Below are 21556 nucleotides of genomic sequence, written 5' to 3' on the forward strand. Positions count from 1 at the left end.
AAGCATACTTTTCAAAAGACTGTGATCAAATTAGAACCTTTGCAACTATTTTGAATTGCTCCCACATGGGCAAATTTACTAGGTTGGAAAACAAATCCCCTAACCATATGGCATGGCTTAGTGAGTACCAATAAGGTCCAAGTTGTAGTTGAATTTGAACGGGTGTTTAATCTCCCTGACCAGAGATCCTGAGGCAAACTATAGTCAATTTCATTTTGTCTATGCATTCATTGTCTTAAGTAAATGTTTTACCATTTGTAAGGGGGACAACTCTTCAAAGTATGACAGTAGCTAAAAACAAGTGGATTGATATAGTAGTGGTTGTCATGTTTCATGTGTGTTCTTTTCCATTCATTCAAAGTTGTGTGTATCATCTTTTCTATGGAAGGGAAATTTCTCCCTCTCTGAGAACTTTAGCTCACTTTAGCCAAATCCTACCAATTCACAGTACTTCCTTTCCCATGATGCATCATCTCCATTCCTTTCCCTGGGCATGGTGGTACAATATCCTGAGGCAACTCAGTTGGATAGTAAGATTTGGTGCAAATCCTAGACACACATTTTTCACGCCCCACTTCTTCTGACACTATGAACATCAAGGCCTGACAGGGGTGATCCCCTGGTTCTAAGACTGCATCCTAAGGCCATCCAGGAAAAGACTACAACTCCCAGGATGCTCATCCGCCCCGCCCCTGTACCCCTCCCCCAGCTAGAAAGCGAGTATCACAGAGAAGACGAGGCAACATGGCTCCCGGAGGTGGAAGGCAGAGGCTTCACCCCCTTTGAAGCGGTGAAGAAGAGCAGCGGAGGGGAGCGGGAAAAGAGAAGTGACTACGACCTGTCATCGCTTTTATCTTCCCAGCCTCTTCTGAGTCTGGTCAGCCTCACCTCTGCTCTCCACCCGCACCCAGTCCGTGGTCTCCTCCCCTCCCCGCCCACGTTCCCTTGCCCCTCCCGCTCTCAAACCCTCTCCCCGCCCCCCCTCGCCCCTACCCCCCGCGGAGTGCGCACGCGCCCGCCTCCAGCTTCGCGCGGGGATCGCCGACTGGCCCGCTTGCGCAGCCGCTGTTCCTTCTGCCCACGGAGGAAGCATGGGCGTCCAGGGCTTCCAAGAGTTCCTGGAGAAGCGCTGTCCCGGGGCTGTGGTGCCTGTGGACCTCCTCAAACTCGCGCGCACCGTCTCGCGCCAGCAGCAGCAGCAGCACCTGCACCGCCAGCTGCCGCCAGCAGCCCTAGCGCCAGGGGCTCCACGCATCACCAGGGGCTCTGCTCCTCTGCCGCCGCCGCTCCCGCCCGCTGCCTTTGGTGCTTACTCCGGGGGCGCGGGGCCGACTCGGCACCATCACCCTGCTCACCATTTCCACCACCATGGCCAAGCGCCGCCAGGGCTGCATCCGCCGCCGCCCCCTCCGCTGCCTGGGGCTCGGGTATTGGTAGACGCGGGCTCGGCGCTGCCGCGGCTCTATGGTGGCTACCAGACGGATTGGGTTTGTGGCGGCCAGTGGAATGCCATGCTGGGCTACTTGTCAGCGCTGTGCCAGGCTTGTGCCTATCCGGGCGGAGACGGCCTGGAGCTGGTGGTCATGTTCCCTGGGGGCCTGGGGAAGGACCGACTGGCCGAGTGGGGCCGTCGGTGCCAGGCGGAGCGGCAGACTGCGCAACTGATCGTGGGACACGTGGGCAACAAGGGCACCCCTCCACCGCGGGCCTGGTTCCTGCCACCTGCCTGTCTGAGCCACTGCGTGAGGCTAGCACTCATCCGCTTCCGGGTCAAGGTGAGGGAGGGGTTAGATTTTAAATGAAATGCCCCACACCTGTTCCTTCCAGACTAAACACCTAACCATTCACCGACTTACCTGTCACCCACTCAGTCAGCTAACTTACTGGCAACCATTTTATCCACTTGTGCCCCCATCATGTGGCCTACCAATCCCGTATCTACATGATTGTATCTCTATCCTTGCCATCCCGTAACCCCCTTAACTTATGCAATTGGCCTACCTGTTGGTTCTAGCAGAATTGACTCAAAATTTCTTTGGGGCTTCATATTTCTCTTGCTATCATCCCCCCTCAAACTGAAATATGTTTTTCCTTCATTTTCCAGTTGACATTCCCTCCCCTATATCTGTTTTCAACCCCATGGCAAATAAAACAGATGTTAGTCCAACACCTTTGTTCTATATTTTCCCCCATTTGGCACCTAGAACTTCTTTTTTCCCCATCCATCGAGTCCTTTTCATTTCAACATGCTTTTATCTTGGCACGCCTCAGCCCAAACAATTCACTGATTGAGTCACTATTCAGGAAGATGAACACGTTCGGTAGGGGGTTTCAAAGACGGGGGAGGGGCGGCGGGGGGGGGGTGGGAGGCTTTCAAAAACCCTGAGACGCCATTCTAGGCCTTGGAAGATCAAGTGCGCAACATTACTTAATGCTGTAAATATGCATGGTGATTTTGTTTTCTGGTCAGTAAGTACTGTACCTGTTTGGGTAGGTGGGTGGGCTGATAATCTGTGGGCTAAAAATGGTTCAGGGAAACTTCCTGAAAAAGATAGACTTTACCTAAGACTGCGAGAACCGGCTAGATTTGAATGGTTCACGGGTTTTGGAGGAGGCTGTTTAATTAAAACGGTTGAAGAAATCGGGCAGAGGCAAAAAGAAATATCAAATTCATGAGGCTCCATGGGTTAAAATCTAAGGCCAGCCTCTGAGTAGTTGGGCTACTGCATATGGAGCCTGAGGAAAAGCTTGGCAGCACCCCCGGTCTTGGCACCATTGCTATTACGCTGTTGCTTTCCCATACTCTGGGGTTTCAAGTTCGTACGTGTAGGGAATAGCAAGGCTTGAGAAGTAAGGAGGTGGGCAGGAAGAAGCGACAGAAAAGCGCTACATGGTTAGATGGGAAGAAACTGCAAAACCATTTTCTAACCAGAGTTTTGGGGGATGCCCTCTCACGATTGGGGATTTGGGAATTCTGAAACTAGAATCCTACTCTGCTAGACACGCAGGACCCAGCACCAAATAAATCTGTGCCTTGGCTGGGTAGACTAAATAGCTTTTCTAATTTGTCAAGCCAGTAATGAGCTGGGGGCGTAGCTCAGTGGTAGAGTGTCCTTACTAACCGAGAGGCCCTTGCCTCAATCTCCTGACACCACGCATGCAAAAAATCTAATCATGAGCTAACTTAAACTATAACTGTAACAAAACCCCACTTGCCCGTTCTCCTGACTGAACATTTTAAAGCGGATTCACGTACAGTCTTTCCTTCCAAGTTGTTTTGGATGGCACCACCCAGGCTTTAAGGATTTTTTTTTACCCCGTTATTTTTTTTATCCTGCTATTAATGGCAGCTTGACTGTTGGCACTACTGATGACTATGTTAGTGGGGCAGGGTTTTCCTTTCTTTTTTTTTTTGAGGGGGGCTGGGGGTGGTTCTGGGGAAGGGCAGTACTAATTGTTTTTACATCTGCAGCCCTTAAGTGCTTTAAAATTCCCGTTGGATCTTTACAGTAACTCATGAAGCAGTAAGACCCCTGTTTTCCAAATGGGGAAAGGCAGACCCAGGAGCTTTACACACTTGCCCAGAGACGATGTAGTAATAAATGATAGAACTGAGATTCTGGGCTTGATGTCCATGCAATCTGACTCCACAGCTCGTGCTCTTAACAGCTGTGTTCAAAGATGAATCTTTCTAAAGAGGCACTGGGATCAGATTATTTCCACCCTGGAAGAAATACCTCATTGGCACCTGAATAAAAACAGGTTTGGTTTATTCATTTGTGTTATTCCATTACTGAGTGCTTGTAGGGTAAGTACTGGGCTGCTTGCAGAAAATTCATAAGGAAAGGCTCTCCAGTAGGTGAAGGTTTAATAAAGACTGAAAGCAAAATTCCAGATACTCTGCAAAAATTGCTCGTGATGAAAAATGTAGCCTACGTACAGGGTGTGTGGTATCTTCTCAATGAGCGAGTAATACTCTGGAGTGCCTTTCTGGATTGGCCACAAAGAGGAAGAAGAATACAACAGATAGTGGATAAGGGCCTGGGGACCTAAAGCAGCCTGTTTGTGTGCTTTGAGTAGGTTCTTTATTTATAGCATATTTACAATTTTTTTCTGAATAGGTTTTGATTGCTGGTTGGCAGGAGAGAGGAACACTGTAGGTTTGTGGTTTATTCATATTCTCCACCACTTAAGAAATTTGAGAACCAAGTGTAAATATATTTTGTCATATTTAGCACAGATTTTTTTTTTTGAGGCAAGTTCCCATGTCGTCCAGGCTACCCTTGAATTTGCTATATAGCCAAGGCCGACCTTAAATTCTTCCTCATTCTTCTGCCTCCCATTTCTCAAGTGCTGAGGTCACAAGAGTTCACCATCATACATGGTGCAGTCTCATTTAAAAAAAAATCTCAACAGTGGTCATGGGCATTCCTCCATGCTTGTGTAATTCCACCTACTCAGGAAGCTGAGTCAGAGGATGGCTTGAGCCTTGGAGTTTGAGGTCAACCTGGTAATATAGACACCAACTGTAAGTAAATATCCAAGTAATCCATAAAAGATCTTGTCTCAGATAGATCCTAAGAGACTGGAGGAGTGACTTCTAAAAAGGTTTAGTGTGGTAGGTATAATGGCAGGCACACACATCTCGTCCCAGTATTTATGGGGCCTGAGGCAGTTCTGAATTCCATACTGAGACATGTCTCAAAAAACAAAGTGAAGAGCAGAGAATGTGAGTTCAGTTCCCAACAGTTGTCTGTAACTCCAGCTCTGGAGAGCCAACACTATTCTGAATTCTGTGACTGCGCTCGTGCTTGAGCAAGCGCGCGTGCACACGCACACACACACACACACACAAATAAGGCAAAAATGTAAACTCTGACTTGAAAATGACTCCAGAAATACATAAATAGTGTTGATATTCTCAGTGAGTTCTCTTGTCTGTGATCAGTGATTTTTGTTGTTGGAGTAACGAAGAAGGTCTTGGATTACGGTACAGGCACGCAAGGGTATGGGTCAATAACTGTTCCTTGCCTTCTCAGAGCTTCAGTCTGTCTTGAAGGTGGCAATTTTTCACATGAGTGATTTGCATGTGTAGCATTTCTTTTGTTTGAATATTAGTGCTTCAGAACAAAAACTGGATCTTCATTTTCCCTTGGTTTTGTTCTTTATAGTTTAAGAAGGCAGGATGAGCCATTATTTCTAGGCTCATTTTCATTTTTCATAGAGAATATACAAGTGGCAGGATTAAATACTTGATAAAGTTCGAGGTTGTCTATTTAGCTTTAGACAAGTTTGGACTTCATAAAATGTCTGATGTCTAGTTTTGACATGAATTTGTAATTTCATTTGTTATAGGTATTTGCTCAGTACACTTTTGTTCGTGAAAACAACCAGTTGCAAGAAGTTTTGCTACCCCTCAAGGTCCTGACCCATTGTTCTCCAACAGGTCTCAGAAACAGAGCACCTTTAAGTAGGTTTAGACTGAGATTCTAATCTCAGTGGTGTGATAATGTGGTGTGATGCAGGGGAATGGAAGCTTTATTGGATAGTTACTGTAAAAGAGCAAAAGAATAACCAGCACATAAAGTGCTCTGCTTCCCTGCTATATGTTTTCAAAGGAGGCTAAATGGATCCATGAAAAGAAAGCTTGTTTGCATCAGAAATCATATTGGTGGTACATGACTAACCAGACTGAGACATCTGACCAGATGCAGGTATCATTTTGTGCTCTCCTCCTCCAGGAAGGAAATGGCTGATGTGCCTCCTGATTGTTTACTAATCCTGTGCCATCCAGACCCTGAAAAGTTCAAGGCTCTTCTAGACGGGACATGACCATAAGAGTAATAATCACTATTACTTCTTGAGCACCAAGTTGGGTATAAAATGAGTTTTAAACACAGTGTCTTGTTTAATCCTCACAGATTTCCTCCCCATGTTACAGTTAAAGAACTGAAGGGCAAAGGGGTAAAATGGCATTTGGGGACACAGCTCAGTGTTGAACAAGGAAGATTAAGTTTACTCCCCAGGATCAAAGCCAAACCAAACCAACCGAACAAACAAAAAAACAAGAAGTGATTTAAAAATATTTTGGTGTTGTGCACGGTAGGTACATACTGTATCACTGAACCAAAACCCAGGTCCAGTAATTTTCTTTGGAGGCAGAGAGGGCTGTGGTAAGTGAGAGATAAAAACCATTGCTTTTAGATCTCTATTGCTTAGTCCTTCTGAAGGAGCCCATGACATTTCCTTCTTTTGAACGTTTTTGTGTAGGGTTGTGTACTTTTCTTGATTAAGTGCAAAAAAAACCCAGAATTGTTGAACATTGCATTTGTGGCAGCAGTGCCGAAATCCACAGTCCTGCCAGCACAAGACAAATGTGTTAGCTAATTGCCAAGTGAGTCACACAGCGATGTTGAGGAATTCAGAAGTAGCAATCCCTTTCTATGCAAAATAATTGATTTTATGTGTGTGTGTGTGTGTTCGTGCGCTTGCACGCATGTTTGTATCTGTCAGTGAAGCCCAAAATCACACATGTAGATGAGCACACTTCCCTTGAGCTATATCCCTGATCTCATTCATAACAATCTTTAAAATATAAACCAATTTTATTCATTTCCCTTAAGCCATTATCCTGAGCTCCTTTGTACCATTATTCTTGAAAAAGACTAGTCTCCTTCCTTAACCTGTTGCTACTCAGAAGGATTTTTTATGTGGGGCTGAGGGCTATGGATGTATGTGGGTGCATATAAAATGGGTGCATGTGCACCACCCTGAGTGTGGAGGCCAGAGGATAAATCAGATCTCATCTACCGTGCGTGTCCTGGGGATTGAATTCAGGTCAGCGGACTTGGCAAGTGCATTAACCAGCTAAGCCCTCTCCCTCGCCTTCTATCGTCACTTTTAAAAACATTACAAAATTCTCTTACATTTATGTATTTGTGTTACACCTGTATATGTGTATGTATGTGTATATGTATGGGCACAAGTGTACCATGATTCATGTGCAGATGTCAGAGGACACCTGTGGGGGTCAGTTCTCTCCATCATGTGTGTTCTGGAAGTGGAACTCAGGATGTTAGACCTTTACCAGCTGCACTATTTTGATGGCCCTGAATGACATTTTTCGTTAGCACACAGTACTGGATTTCATTATAATCTGTTCATATGTAAAAACCATTGTACTTTTGTCATATTTGCCTGCATCATTACCCCTTTTGCCCCCTGCTGTTGCCCTGCCTCTTCCCAAATATTGTTTTCATGCCATTTGTATTTATATGTGCAAATACATACATGCATACATACAGCTTTCATGTCATAAATTTTAAAAATCTTGATCCTCCCTATGCAAGAAAATGTGTGGTACTTGATTTTCTTTTCCCATTCATTCCCTACTTTGGTTCCCTGTTTACCATTAGTTCTCATCCTCCTTCAAACATCCCCCTTTCCACTTCCATGCCTCATACATACCTATAGATATTAAATATATTAAATATTTTTATATTTATAACATTCATATATTAAAATATAAAATATGTGATAGAATACATGTTTGTATTTTGAGTCTGACTTATTTCATTTAATATGATGTTGTGTTACGTGCATTTTCCTGAAAATGACATAATTTTGTTCTTGTCTCTAAGTAGAACTACATTGTATGCTTGTGCGTGTGTGCACCACTCACATACACACACACTCACCCACCATGTTTGTTATCCATTCATTTGTTGATGAACATTTAGGATTACAGCATATCATGGCTTCTTTAGTACTGCTTCAATAAACATGGCTCTACAAGTGTCTGTGGTATGCCGACTTAGATCACTTAGGAGTATATGCCCAGGAGTGATATAGCTGGATTATATAGTAGTTCTATTTTAGTTAGTTGATGAATCTCCATAATGATTTCAATACTGACTGGGCTAATGTACATTCCTGCTAGAAGTATATAATAATTCACTGTGCATGTTGTAGCTCAGGCTGGCCTCATACTCTCGCTATCCTTGAACTCCTTCTCCCCAGTACTGGAAATTCAAGTGTGTGCACCACCACACTCAGTTTATTTGGTTCTGGGGATCAAATTGAAAGCCTTGCATATGCTAAGCAAGTACTCTACCAGCCGAGTTACATGCCTAGCCTAGGCTTTTTCCCCTCCCTACTGTATCCTTACCCACCTCCATGGTACTGGAATTAAGGGCATATACTACCATGCCCAAACAATATATATTTCTACCAAGTTCCTTGGTGGTGATGGTGGTAGTCAAGGTTATATTTGTTTTGTATTTGAGACAGGTCTCGCTATGTAGCCTTTGCTGGCTTATAACTCAGTATGTATTGTAGACCAGGATGACTTTAAACTCATAGAGATGTCCCTACAAAGCCTTAAAGTGCTGGGGTTAAGGGCATGTGCCACCGTGCCCAGCTTTGCATCTTTGTCTGTATCCTTTATTATTTGTTTTGTTTGTGATAGCTGTTCTGAATAGAGTGGGGTGTGGTCTCAGTGTAGTTTTCAGGACAGCTAAAGATGATGAGCGTTTTCCAAACACTTATTGGCTGTAATGTTTAGAATTATCTAGTCAATAGCCAATTTCTTATGGGTTAGATAACCGGGGAAGAGTTTAATTTTTATTTTATTACTTTTAAAATATACTCTTGGTATTAATCCCCTATCATATGTATGACTCCAAGGCTATCTATTCTGCAGGCTGACTCTTCACTGTGTTGTTTTCTTGTTCAGAAAAGTTAATTCTGTGCAATGTCATTTGGCAATACTTTCTCTTTTTTTTTTTTTTTTTGTTGTTGTTTGTTTTTTTGAGACAGGGTTTCTCTGTGTAGTCCCTGGCTGCCCTGGAACTTACTCTGTAGACCAGGCTGGCCTCCAACTCAGAAATCCACCTGCCTCTGCCTCCCAAGTGCTGAGATTAAAGGCGTTCATCACCACTGCCTGGATTGGCAGTACTTTCAATCCCTTCATAAATATTGGAGCCTTTGAGAAAGCCCTTGCATACACTTATCTCTTGAAGTGTCTCCCCCCCCCACCCCTCCCCCCGTGGCAGTTTTAGAGTGTTGGGTCTTGAGTTCTTTGATCATTTTGAGCTAATTTTTGGGCAGGGTGAAAGATGACGATCTAGTTTCATCTTGCTGTGGCTATGCAGCTTTTCCACCATTTTCTTGGATGAATGTTTCTAGTACCTTGTTAAGAATCAAGAGCCTGGAGCTGCATGAGTTTTTTCCATTCCACTTGTCTGTATATCTGTTTTTTGCCCAAACTATGCTGTATTTGTTCTTCTGTCTCTGCAGTATAACATAAAGTCAGATAACGTGAAACTTCCAGCATTACATTTACTGATTGGGATTGCTTTGACTATTCCTGATCTTTATGGGCCTAAACTCACTTTAGAAATTTGTTTCTATATCTACAAAGGATGCCTTTGGAATTTTTATAGGGACTACATTAAATCAGATCTGTAGATTGCTTTCAGAAGTAGGCCATTTTCACATTTCATGCACACACACCCCATTTGTTTACTTTTGTGTGTTTCTATATGGGTGGGTGTGTATGTGCCATGACGTGTGTGGAGGTCAGAGAACAACTTATGGGAGTCCGTTCTCTCCTACTGCGTGTATCCTGGGGGATCAAACTCAAGTTTGTTAAGCTAAGCCATTTTGCTGACCTTATTTTAGTTTTAAAAATTAGTTTTTATATTTTGTGTGTGTGTGTGTGTGTGTGTGTGTGTGTGTGTGTGTGTGTGTGTGTGTAGGGCAGAGAACAAATTGTAGGAGTCAGTTGTCTTCTTCCACCATTTAGGATGGTACTGAAGTTTGCAAGTTTGGCAGGTCATTCTAGTCCACAGGTTGATGGCACACACTTCTACCATGTGAGTCATTTTGTAGGCCCAGTTGTTATAGTCTTGTTAGACAATCCATTGAGCATGAGTGGTCTGTCCATCTTCTAGTGTCTTCAATTTCTTCAGCATTCTAAACTTTTTTTTTTTTTTTCGATCTTTTACCTCCTTAGTGTTTTAAGGGCTATTGAGAATAAAATGTTCTTATTTCTATTTTTTTCTGGAGTTCTTTTTCAAACTATCCATTAATACACAGAAACTACTGATTTTTTTATGTTGATTTTTGTATCTTCCTACTTTAGTGAAAGCTTATTGGATCTAAGAGTTTTATGGTGGTGTCTTTAATGTTTTCAAATAGGGATAATTTGACTTCTTCCTTTTGTACTTGTGTTTTTCTTTTGCCTTATTGCTGTGGCTTAGACTTGAAATGTTCTAGATAAGGACAGAGATAGTGGGAGCACCATTGTCTAGTTCCTGATCTTACATACTTTACAATTTTTTGAATTTGTTATAATTTTGGTGTCATTTTTAATTTTAATTTTTAAAAATTATTTTGTCTCCCCTTTGCCTCTAAGAGGGTGCTCCTCCACCCACCCACTTACTCCCGCCTCACTATTCTAATATCTCCCTTCTTTGGGGCATCAAGCCTCCACAGGACCAAGCGCCTCCCCTACCACTGATGCCAAATAAGGCCATCCTCTGCTACATATGCAGCTGGAGCCATGGTCTGTCTGGTGGTTTGGTCACTGGGAGCTCTGAAGGATCCAGTTAGTCAATACTGTTGTTCTTCTTTGGGGTTGCAATCCCCTTCAGCTCCTTCAGCCCTTCCCCTAACTCTTTCATTGGGGTCCTGAGCTCAGTTTAGGTGCTGACAGAGCCTCTCAGAGGACAGACATATCAGGCTCTTATCTGCAAGCATATCTTGGAATTTTTGTATGTTTCTAGTTTATTCAGATTTTTTTAAATCATGAAATGATGTTGCCTTTTCTGTATCTCTATGATGACTGTGTGACTTCTATCCTTGAGTCTGTTTATGTGCTATATTACATTTATTGATTTGTATATGATATACCATTCTTGCATCCCTGGAATTAAACCAAGTTGACAGTAATATATATATATATTTGGTGGGAGGTGTGGGGATAAAGACAGGATCTTAATGTGTAGCTCTGGTTGTCCTGGAACTCACTCTGTAGACTAGGCTGGCCTCGAACTCAGAGATCCACCTGCCTCTGCCTCCCAAGTGCTGGGATTAACAGTGTGTACCACTATGCTCAGCTTACAGTGGCATCTTTTTAATGTGTCGTTGAATTCAGACTGCAAGTATTTTGAAAACCTTTGCATTGGCAGTGTGATGGTGCATGACTTTAATCCCAGCAGAGGCAGGTGGATCTATGAGTTCGAGACAGAGCAAGTTCCAGGACAGCCACAGCTGTTACAGCTCTGTCTCAAAAAAAAAACAAAACAAACAGACAAGCAAAACAAAACAAATCAAAAAAGAAGAAAATATTTTGCGCCTATGTTCATAAAGGACTTGGGTCTATCTATAGTTTCTTTTTTTGTTGTGTTTTTATATGGTTTTGACATGGAAAATACTGCCTTCATAGAATGAATTCCTTACTGATTCTTTACATTTTAGTTTGGAGATCTTTGGTATTAATTTTTTTAAAGTCTGCCAGAGGGGCTAGAGAGTTGGCTCAGAGGTTGAGAGTACTGACTGTTCTTCCAAAAGTCCTGAGTTCAATTCCCTGCAATCATAACCATCTATAATGAGGTCTGGTGCCCTCTTCTGGCATACAGGTGTATGTATATGCAGCCAGAATACTATGTACATAATAAATAAATCTTAAAAAAAAAAAGTCTGACAGAATGGGTCTGTAAACCTGTCTAGTTTTAGTATTTTAGGATAGGAGACTCTTTGTTACTGCTTCAGTTTTGTTGCTTTTTATAGGTCTGTTAAGATTATTTACATCTTCTCCATTAATTTTGATATGTCATACACATGACTTAGGAGTTTAATTTAGCTTTTTATTTTTAACATGGATACATTTATTTATATGATTATTTATTGTGTATGTGTCTGGATGCATATGTGCCATAGTGCACATGTAGAGGTCAGAGACCTGACCTGCCTTTGTATGTTCTCAAGGTTATATTTAGTTTTTATTTGATTCTAGGGTTTAAAAAAATATCTCCTTGGTGATTTCTTCCATGATCCAGTTATCATACAAAAGTGTGTTGTTAAGCCAGGTATTAGATGTCTGTAATTGCAGCAGTTCAGAGGTTGTGCTTAGAGGGTTTACCCTGAAGTTGAGGCCTGCCTGGGTATATAGCAGATGCCAGGATAGTCAGTTCTACATAACAAGACTCAATATACAAACTAAAAGAATGTTGTTTAGTCTCCATGCATTTGTATAATTTCTGTTGTTTTTTTTTGCTGTCAGTTTTGAGTTTTGTTACACTATGATTTGATAAGATATAACAGATTATCTTGACTCTTTTGTATTTCTTAAAGACTCACTTTATGACACAGGGTTTCTCTGTGTAGCCCTTGCTGTCCTGGAACTCTGTAGACCAGGCTGGCCTTGAATTCACAGAGATCTGCCTGCCTCTGCCTCCAGAGTGCTCGGACTAAAATCGTGTGCTACCACTGCTCAGTGGCTTATGGTTTTTATTTGGGTACCTTTTTAAGGAGCAGTTGTCCCTTGCATGCTCTCTCTTCAGTACCACTCAGAAAGGAGAAAAGAAACTGCTATAATGCTATAATAGTAACAATGCCAGGCGAAATCAGAAATCAGTGTAAAAATACACTTCTAAGCTGGTCAGCCTGCAACCTGAGCTCACTCCCAGGACCTACATGGTGGAAGGAGAGAACCAACTCCAGTAATGCCACAGGCCATCCTCAGACCTCCACACACATGTCATAGAATGTGTGTACACACAAACACACACAGGCCCCTACATACATATATACACTAATAATAAATACATTAACTACAATACACCTAAGGTTGATTAAAACCACCTTATATACAGCAGTGACCATAAAACAGAAGTCCAGAAATAATGTACAGTTTGGTATGAAGTTAAAACTGGCTCAGAGGCCTGAGTTCAATTCCCAGCAACCACATGGTGGCTCACAACCATCTGTAATGGGATCTGATGCCCTCTTCTGGTGTGTCTGAAGACAGCTACAGTGTACTCACATACATTAAATAAATAAACCTTTATACAAAGTTAATAGCATCAAAGCAAAAGAAAACAGTAATGGATAAGGAATAGGCCACTCAAAAGACAAAGCAAGGTTAAAATACAATAAAGGAAAAGTGAGACGGAAGAATATTAGGTAGAGAGAAAAAAAAGCAACAAAACAATCTCGATACAAAATAAGAAAAATTGATAATTGAAATAGAAACATTTTAAAAATGAAATAAAGTAATAATACTAATCATATAAAAAGAAAAAATGGAGAAAAACAGGTAAAAATTGAAAAATTTTTTAAGATGAAAATATATTGGAGTCTCTGAGTTATTCTGAGTACAGGTACAGTTAGTAGTATTAGAATCTGCCCATTGAAGGGCATGGTCAAGTTTGAATCTTTCATCTTACCTTCAGGGTGCTAGTGATTCTGGACAGATGAAGGTTTTGATGTTCAACAGAGCCTTCTGGAGCCTCCACTGGCCACACTTAGCTTTTCAGCCTATGATCCATACAGGTTCTCACTTGCCTCCAGAGTCTTACCCATCTCTAGACTCTTGGCTGGCTATAACATTCAAGCCAAGAGATCCCTTCTGAGTATTTTGTAGAGTTGGGGAAGCTACCGAGAGTGGTGAGATCTAGAGTGGAGGTGGACCTGACCGTCAGACTTCTCAATGTCACCAGCAGTAAACCAGGAAACAGAGTTGTTCCCAGAAACTCAACAGTCTGCTAATGTAGGCATGGTCTCTGCCGTTTTTCTCAGATGATTGGGTTTGTGTCTTTCCACAGAGGGGAGGGTACATACAGTGTGCCTTACACTCCATAAGCCTTCAGTCACCCGAACAACCTAGCTTGCCCATCTCAGTTGCCCCCTACTCTAGCCTGTACTATCTCGTGTGGCAGTATCCTACTCTGGTTGTATCAGAGCATTCCTTGGCTCCCTTACTCGTTATTTGTGTTCAGGCTTCTAGAATAGCTTAGTCTCAAACAACAGGTTCTTGGTCAAGATGGTATCAATTCTGGCCTTCGGTAGTCAATGACAAATGACAAATGGATTCCCCCCCCCACCCCCATTTTCCCAGGAGAAGTCACAGCCTTACCAAATTCTCCAACTGGATTTGAGGCTTATGATAACAGTGGTCCTGTCCTGTGGCTTGATTGCCAGTTTTTTTTTTTTCTCCTGGGATACCTGGTTCACCCTTGGGTGAGGCTTCTAATTCCTCTCCCCTGGCTTTGGACCTAGAGCTTGAGTCATGCATGTCCTGTATACTACTTCCCATCTCTTAGTCTCTCTGTTTCCAGGGCTCTTAACTATCTCCTCTGTGTGATTTATGATAGCCTTCCAATCTTTCTGTCATTGGGATAGTCTATCCTTTGTTACTCCAATTCTCTTTAGAGTGTTACATGGAAACACTATCTAATCTACAGGATTTTTTTCCACCAGAATTTATTTGGGAAAAAACAACTAGTAAGCCAGTCACTAGTAGCTAGGCTGGCCTCAAAGTTGTGATTCTCCTGCTACAGCATCCTGATTTCTAGGATTATAGGCATGTTCCTTCATGCATGGTCTCAGCTCTGTACATTTCTGAATTCCTCTAACTGTAGCATAAGAAAAATTCTTCTTGTTTGACAGTTGTCAATATCAAGTGCTAGAGATATGGCTCAGCAATTTGGCTACTTCTCCAGAAGACACAGATTCTATTACCAGCATCCATGGAAGCTTGCACCCACTTGTAACTCCAATTTTAGGGGTTCTGATGCATTCTTCTGTAGCATGTAGTTTTTGCAACCCCACTTCAGGTAGACTACGCTACCAGCCTCTTCTAGGTTCCCTCGGATCTGTGGATGAACACCTCCCCCCCACACACATATTAATTTAATTTTCAACCTGCCTTTTGGCTCACTTGCTGGGTGCTTCTACTCTCTAGTGGCTAGTATGCCCTTCCCAATACACTTAGCACCCTAAATCTGTCCTCAACTTTAGTTGCTCAGTTACCTTCTCCTTGTTCAGCAACCCAAAACTGCCCTTGGTTTTAGTTGTATTTCTAACCTCTGGCCTGGGGAAACAGCCTAAGGTCGTTCCACTGGAGATCTCATATAGCTGGTCACCTTTTCTCCCTCTGAAGCATGGTGGAAATCCTCCTTCCCCTGCTAGCTTGCCTTTTGGGGATCAGAAGTCCCGCCTATTCTATGCAGCTCATTGGCCTCTGGCATCTTTATTGATGGATCAAGAACCAATTGGGGAATAGGACCTCATCAGGACCACCCCCTACACTCTTTGGGCCTCTGAGGGCACCAGGCATATAACTGGCATATACATAAATGCAAACAAAACAACCATATTTATAAATGAAATATATTATCCAAAAAGTCCTTATGAACTCTCTCATCCAGCTAAGGTGAATATACTACCTGTGTACTCTTTTTCTTCTGTTTCATATTTTTTTCTGTTTTCTAGTATTTATGTGTCAAATTATAGTTCTCTCCCCGCCCCCATCTCTCTCTGTCTCTCTTGGTCTCTGTGTATCCCTGGCTGTCCCGGAACTTACTGTGAAGGCCACGGTGGCCCTGAACTCACAGAGATCTGCCTGCCTCTGCCTCCTGATTGCTGAATTCTCTTTTAAATTGGTTCTAAGAGACCAGGAATTTGTTTTAGGATTTAACATACTATATACAAGAATTTAGAATCAATGTTATGTGTTAATTCAGATTCCAAACTGTTTTACCAAATTCTTGTTTGTGACACTGAAGTTTTGTTAGATGTATATAGCAATATATTTACAGTATATAATCATATTTGATAAAAATAATAATAGCTATTACACCAGCTGGGTATCATAAAATAGATCAGTTAGTCCTCAGAATCCCTATGTTTATAGATAAGATAAAAATAGTCTCATTTATTGGCCTCATTGTGCTGTTATAACATGAATGGGCTAAGATGTGGACCTTCTATTTGACATCAAAGTCTTTATCTCAAAAGTATTGTTAAGTTTTATGGCTTCATTTATTTTTTTCTTATATTTAGTTTATGTAAAATAATGTCTAACAGCATTGATTTTTAACCACACAATTTGTTCTTTTTTTCTACTAGCCATATTTGGAAGATGAGAATAGCAATAAAAACCAGACCACAGATTTTGAGTGTTCACCTATCTAATATAATAAAGTACTAGATCATTATAAGGTACATATAAATACCATCTACTGCTACTTTAAGCAAAATAACTTGTGTGCCAAGTTGATGCAACATATATCAACTCATACTCAGATTTTATTATGATTAGGATATTTTTTGTTATTTTGGTTTCTTTGAGACAGGTTCTTATGGCTGTCCTGGACTTATTCTGTAGACCAGGCTGGCCTTGAACTCACAGAGATCCACTTGCCTCTGCCTGCTGAATGCTGGGATTAAAGATGTGCACCACCTCCCTGGCTGATTGTGATTATAAGTTTTAATTGTGTATGTATGGTGGGGTAGTCATGTTCCATGCATATGGAGGTCAGAGGACAACTTTTGGGAATTGGTTCTGTCCTTCCACCATGGGATCCAGGATTCAAACTGAGGCTACCAGCCTTGTATGGGAAGTAATTTTTCCTGCTGAGCCACCTCATCATCACCTCACTCTTAGGCTTTAATTTTAGTATGGCTTGGTGTGCACAGTTTTCATGATTTGTCTTCTGTTCTAGCATCATATTCTTATTAGGATTCTAATTCCTTTTTAGTTCAGTTAGCATTTTTGAGTACCTACTTTGTGCCAGACAATTTGTGCTAAATAATGTAAACAGTGGAACTCATTAATTTCACCAATATTCATTGGTGTCTTAGTCTAGTTGATAATACAAACAAAAAACAAAAACAAAACTCCCAAACAGTATGATTCCTAAGGACACTTTTTTCTGGCCCTTGTCATAATCCTAGGTCAGCAGAACCAAGATATGCATACCAGATACCTGAAACCTATTACAGAGGTTAAGGCAGAGCTTGCTGCTGGTCATAGGTCACCTGTGCATATAGTTTTGCATTTTCCATTTCTTTGTTTGGCTATCATCATATTTACATTATGATTCACAGTAGAGAATTACCATTTTGAAGTCTTACTTTTTGGAGGGGTGGGGGAGAATGAACATTGTTTTCTCTGATCAAGTTAAGTGTTCCTTAGGGTTTGAAGTCAAGTGATGTGTTTGGACTAAATAGTAAGGAATCTACTTGAATGATTCTGATTTTGTACCGTCATTTATATGAACAAATTAGTTTTTCAGGAAATTGGAATTTGTTGTCAACATCTAACAATTATGAACTGTTGCCCAAAAAAGTTAGACATTCCAACTATTGTCAACATATCAGATCTTCTAGCACAGTGGTTTTCAACCTTCCCAACACTGTGACCCTTTAATACAGATCCTCACAGTGTGGTGGCCCCCAACCATAAAATTATTTTGTTTTACTTCATAATAGTAATTTTACTACTGTTATGACTCATAATGCAAATATCTGATATGCGACCCTCATAGGGCTTGTAACCCACAGGTTGAAGCAATATCCTTTTGATCGGCTACAAGGCATTTATTTATTTGCATCTCTTATCACTGCATGGTGTCTTCTTGGTATAGTGATACAAAGATCTTGCTACTCATTAATGAAATCATCTTGCCTCTCAGTGATCACCTTCTGATATTTATAACTTTATAACCATGTATCTATTTCCACCTTCGATGTTGGCTGGATCTAGTTACTTGTTTCTAATGAGCAGACTACAACAAAGCCGTGAAATGTTTCCAAGCCATAATAAAATTTGATTATAAAATGCTACGGGCCTCCTCATCTTCTCCTTCCCCTTCCTCCCTGCCTCTTTCCCTCATTGTTTGACTACTCTGATGAAGCAAGCTGCCATGTGAGCACGTGTGCCCTGTGGTGAGGCTCACAGAACAAACATGGAGCAGCCTGCAGCATCACCAAGTGAGGAACAGCAGCCTTCAGCCCAACAGTCTGCAAGAAGCTGGATCCTGCCAACACTTTGGGTATGGTCTTAGAAGTGGATACTTCCCATTAAGCCTTGGTGACTTGATTGTAGCAATAATGCAGATACTATTGAAATAATAAATGTTATTTGAAGCTACTGAGTTTTGGGGTTAATTTGTCACATAGAAGATGGATAATTCCATTATTAGTTGTTGTGTTTATACTTTTAAAATGATAGTGTGGATGACTGAAATAGTATACTTACATCAATGTAAAGTAAAAAATATTATATAAGAAGAGTCACATACTTATGCTGATATATCTCCATGGTATAGTATTTGCTAGCTTGTGCAAAGCCCTTGGTTCTGTCTTTAATTATAAAATTAAATGAGTAGAACTGGGCATGGTGGCTTACATCTGCACTCCCACCACTTAGAACACTGAAAAAATGCATTGCTGTGAATTCGAGGCCAGCCTGGGCTATGGTGTGACACCCTGTCTCAATAAACCAAAAAGCACAAAAAGAAGATCAGATACTTAAAATAAATAATTGATTTTTTTCTGTATGAAAATGATCAATTTTCCCATGTATGTAAATGAAATGTGGCTGTTGAAAGACAATTTAAGATACCATTTAGAAATAAACCACTGGAAGAAGTATGACCAGTGCTGCAAAGCACTTCAGAAACTGGCTTGGAATTCAAATGTGTGTGTTTGAATACAGACAGAATGAAGTGATGCATCCATGAAATGCAGTGATTTATTAAGTGAAAATACCTAGAAGCTTCCTGTAGGCAGTGATGTTATTAAATAACTTTTGTTGAGTACAGTAGAAATTATACCATAAACAAGCATTTGTGAAGATAGAAAACTACTGTTGTTTAGTATGTTAAAGATGGTGGTTAAATACTTATGGGACAAATAGTGCCCAGATGTTCAGTTATTTGTGAAGCTTTACAAAACAGCCACAGAAGATAAATACTACCCTCAGATCTGTACACTTAACTTCATCTTAGCTAGTGAATCGTGAAGTGTGGGCCAGACCTACAGCAGTGCACCATCTGGAATCTTGGTAGGCAAAATTTCAGGCTCTGAGACTGAGGACAGCTTCTGACCCAGCAGCTAGTGAAGACCTGAGACCCTGTGCTCAATAACCTGTAAGAAACTGAATCCTACCGAGGACCTCAAGAGTGTAGCTGGATCCAGAATTACTGAGTCAGAAAAGGAAGGGGAGGCTCATAACTCATTTATTCTGTTTTCATCCAGCTGGTGAAGATTTATGCTACATTTGAGTTATATTTAGATACAACTAATGTGTTAAGAATTTTGATGTGCCAGGTGGTTGTGGTGCATTCCTTTTATCCCAGCACCCTGGAGAGGCGGATAGATCTCTGTGAGTTTGAGGCCAGCCCGGTCAACAGTGAATTCCATAAGAGCCAAAGCTACACAGAGAAACCCTATGTCAAAACAAACAAACAAAAAGAGAACAATAAAGAATTTTGATGTAAAATCTGTGGTGGCATGTGCTTATAATCTCAGCATTGATGGATGAAGGCAGGAGGATCGATGGCAATTTCAGGATAGCCTGGGCTAAACAACAAGGACCAAGTCATTCAGGGCTACATAGCAAAAGCTTGTGTCATAAAATCAAAAAGAAAAGAAAAGAAAGGAAAGGAAAGGGAGAAGGAAAGGAAGCAAGAAAATTGCAACCTGTCAGGTAAATCTAGAAATACCTGAAGAAATACCTGAATTTTGTGTGGGAAATACTTGTCAAGTGCGGTGGTGCATGCCTTTAATCCTGGCACTAAGGAGACAGGAGCAGGCAGCAACAAACACCTGCTCCCATGGGACTGGAGTTAACTAATGGTTGTGAGCTATCTGGAGAGGGCTGAGATTCAAACCTAGGTCCTCTAGAAGAGCAGCCAGTAGTCTTAACTGTTGAGCAATTTTTAGCCCTTGTACCTCACATTATAATATAAAATACATTAAGACTTGAAGACCTTAGCAGTTAGGAGCATCAGGCTTCTCATTCTAAGGAGAGTGTCTTTTGTTTTTTAAATGTAACAATTGAAATTGTTTGGGGTTTTTGTTGTTTGTTTGTTTATTTACATATTTTAAAGATTTATTTAATGTATGTGAGTATACCATCACTCTCTTCAGAGACACCAGAAGAGGGCGCCAGATCCCATTACAGATTGTTGTGAGCCACCATGTGGTTGCTGGGAATTGAACTCAGGACCACTTGAAGAGCAGCAGTCAGTGTTCTTAACTGCTGAGCCATCTTTCCAGTCCCTGGTTTGTTTGTTTGTTTATTTATTTATTTATTTATTTATTTATTTATTTATTTATTTATTTGAGACAGGGTCTTACTATGTGGCTCTGACTCTCCAGAAACTCACTCTGTAGACCAGGCCAGCCTTGAATTCCCAGAGATCTACTTGCCTGCCTCTGCCTCCCAAATGCTGGGATTAAAAGTGTATGCCACTACATCATCTTTTCTAGATTTTTGTTTGTTTTCTTTTTTTTTTCTGAGACAAGGTGTCACTAGACCAGGCTGGCCTTGAACTCACAGATCCACTTGCCTATGTTTCCTGAATGCTCAGATTAAATACATGTACTACCAAGCTTGCCAATTGTCTGTTTTTTTAAATTATCACTTTGTGTGTGTGTTTATAAGTGTATGTGTACATGTGTGTGCAGGTGCCTATGGAAGGCAAAAGAAGATGTCGAACCCTTGCAGCTGGAGTTACAGGCAATTGTGGACCACCAGACATGGGTGTGGGGATTTGAACTCTGCTCCTCAAGTCTGAGCAGCAAGCCATCGCTCCAGCCCCAAGTTGTCGTTTCTTTCTTTCTTTCTTTCTTTTTTTTTTTTTTTTTAACAAATTTTCACTTTTGATTTATGTGTATATATGTTTTGTCTGCATGTATGTACGCTACATGTGTAGTTTCTGTTCAGGTAGGCCAGAAGAGGTCCTTGCACCCCCTGGAACTGAAGTTATGGAAAGCTATAAGCTACCATGTGGGTGCTAGCAATCAAACCCAAGTCCTCTGCAAGACCAACAGGTGCCCTAAACCACTGGCCAGTCTCCCCCATCCTCACTTGTCTGTTTTTAAACATAAATGTTTAACCCATGAACCCCAGTTTAACCTGTAAACCCCAGTAGGTTTGTTGCTCTATGTATTGTTAACACCTGGAAAACACAATTTATAGATAATATTTCTGAAAATTGACTTTTTTGACTCACCTTCATTCATTCATGTTAGCTGGCTGCCTTCTGTGAGCATTTATAGCCCCTAGTTCAAGATCTCTTAGAGCAGTGGTTCTCACCCTTCCTAATGCTGTGACCCTTTAATACAGTTCCTCATGTTGTGGTGACCCCAACCATAAAATCGTTTCATTACTACTTTATAATTATAATTTTGCTACTGTTATGGATCATCAGGTAAATATCTAATATGCAGGACATCTGATATGTATCCCCTATGGAAGGGTTGTTCAACCCCCCCCCCCAAAGGGGTCATGACCTATAGGTTGAGAACTGGTGCCTTA

At 41.3% G+C, this 21556-nt stretch overlaps 1 protein-coding gene across 6 annotated transcripts in view; it reads left to right on the forward strand.

Annotated features, from left to right (window-relative positions):
* The first annotated feature begins 730 nt into the window (after nt 1–730).
* Fam120c (family with sequence similarity 120 member C) overlaps nt 731–21556 on the forward strand; it is a 117040-nt gene continuing 96214 nt past the window's right edge. For 5 of the 6 annotated variants that reach the window (XM_034485235.2, XM_076918493.1, XM_076918494.1 and 2 more), the window contains exon 1: nt 731–1775. In XM_034485235.2, the coding sequence (XP_034341126.1) occupies nt 1092–1775 (684 nt within the window). In that variant the 5' untranslated portion in view covers nt 731–1091. Of the gene's footprint in view, nt 1776–5741; nt 7521–21556 lie in introns of those variants that run through there. The other variant, XM_076918497.1, reaches the window with a different exon arrangement.

The sequence above is a fragment of the Arvicanthis niloticus genome, chromosome X (assembly GCF_011762505.2).
Source record: "Arvicanthis niloticus isolate mArvNil1 chromosome X, mArvNil1.pat.X, whole genome shotgun sequence".
In the NCBI taxonomy this organism is placed as follows: Eukaryota; Metazoa; Chordata; class Mammalia; order Rodentia; family Muridae; genus Arvicanthis; species Arvicanthis niloticus.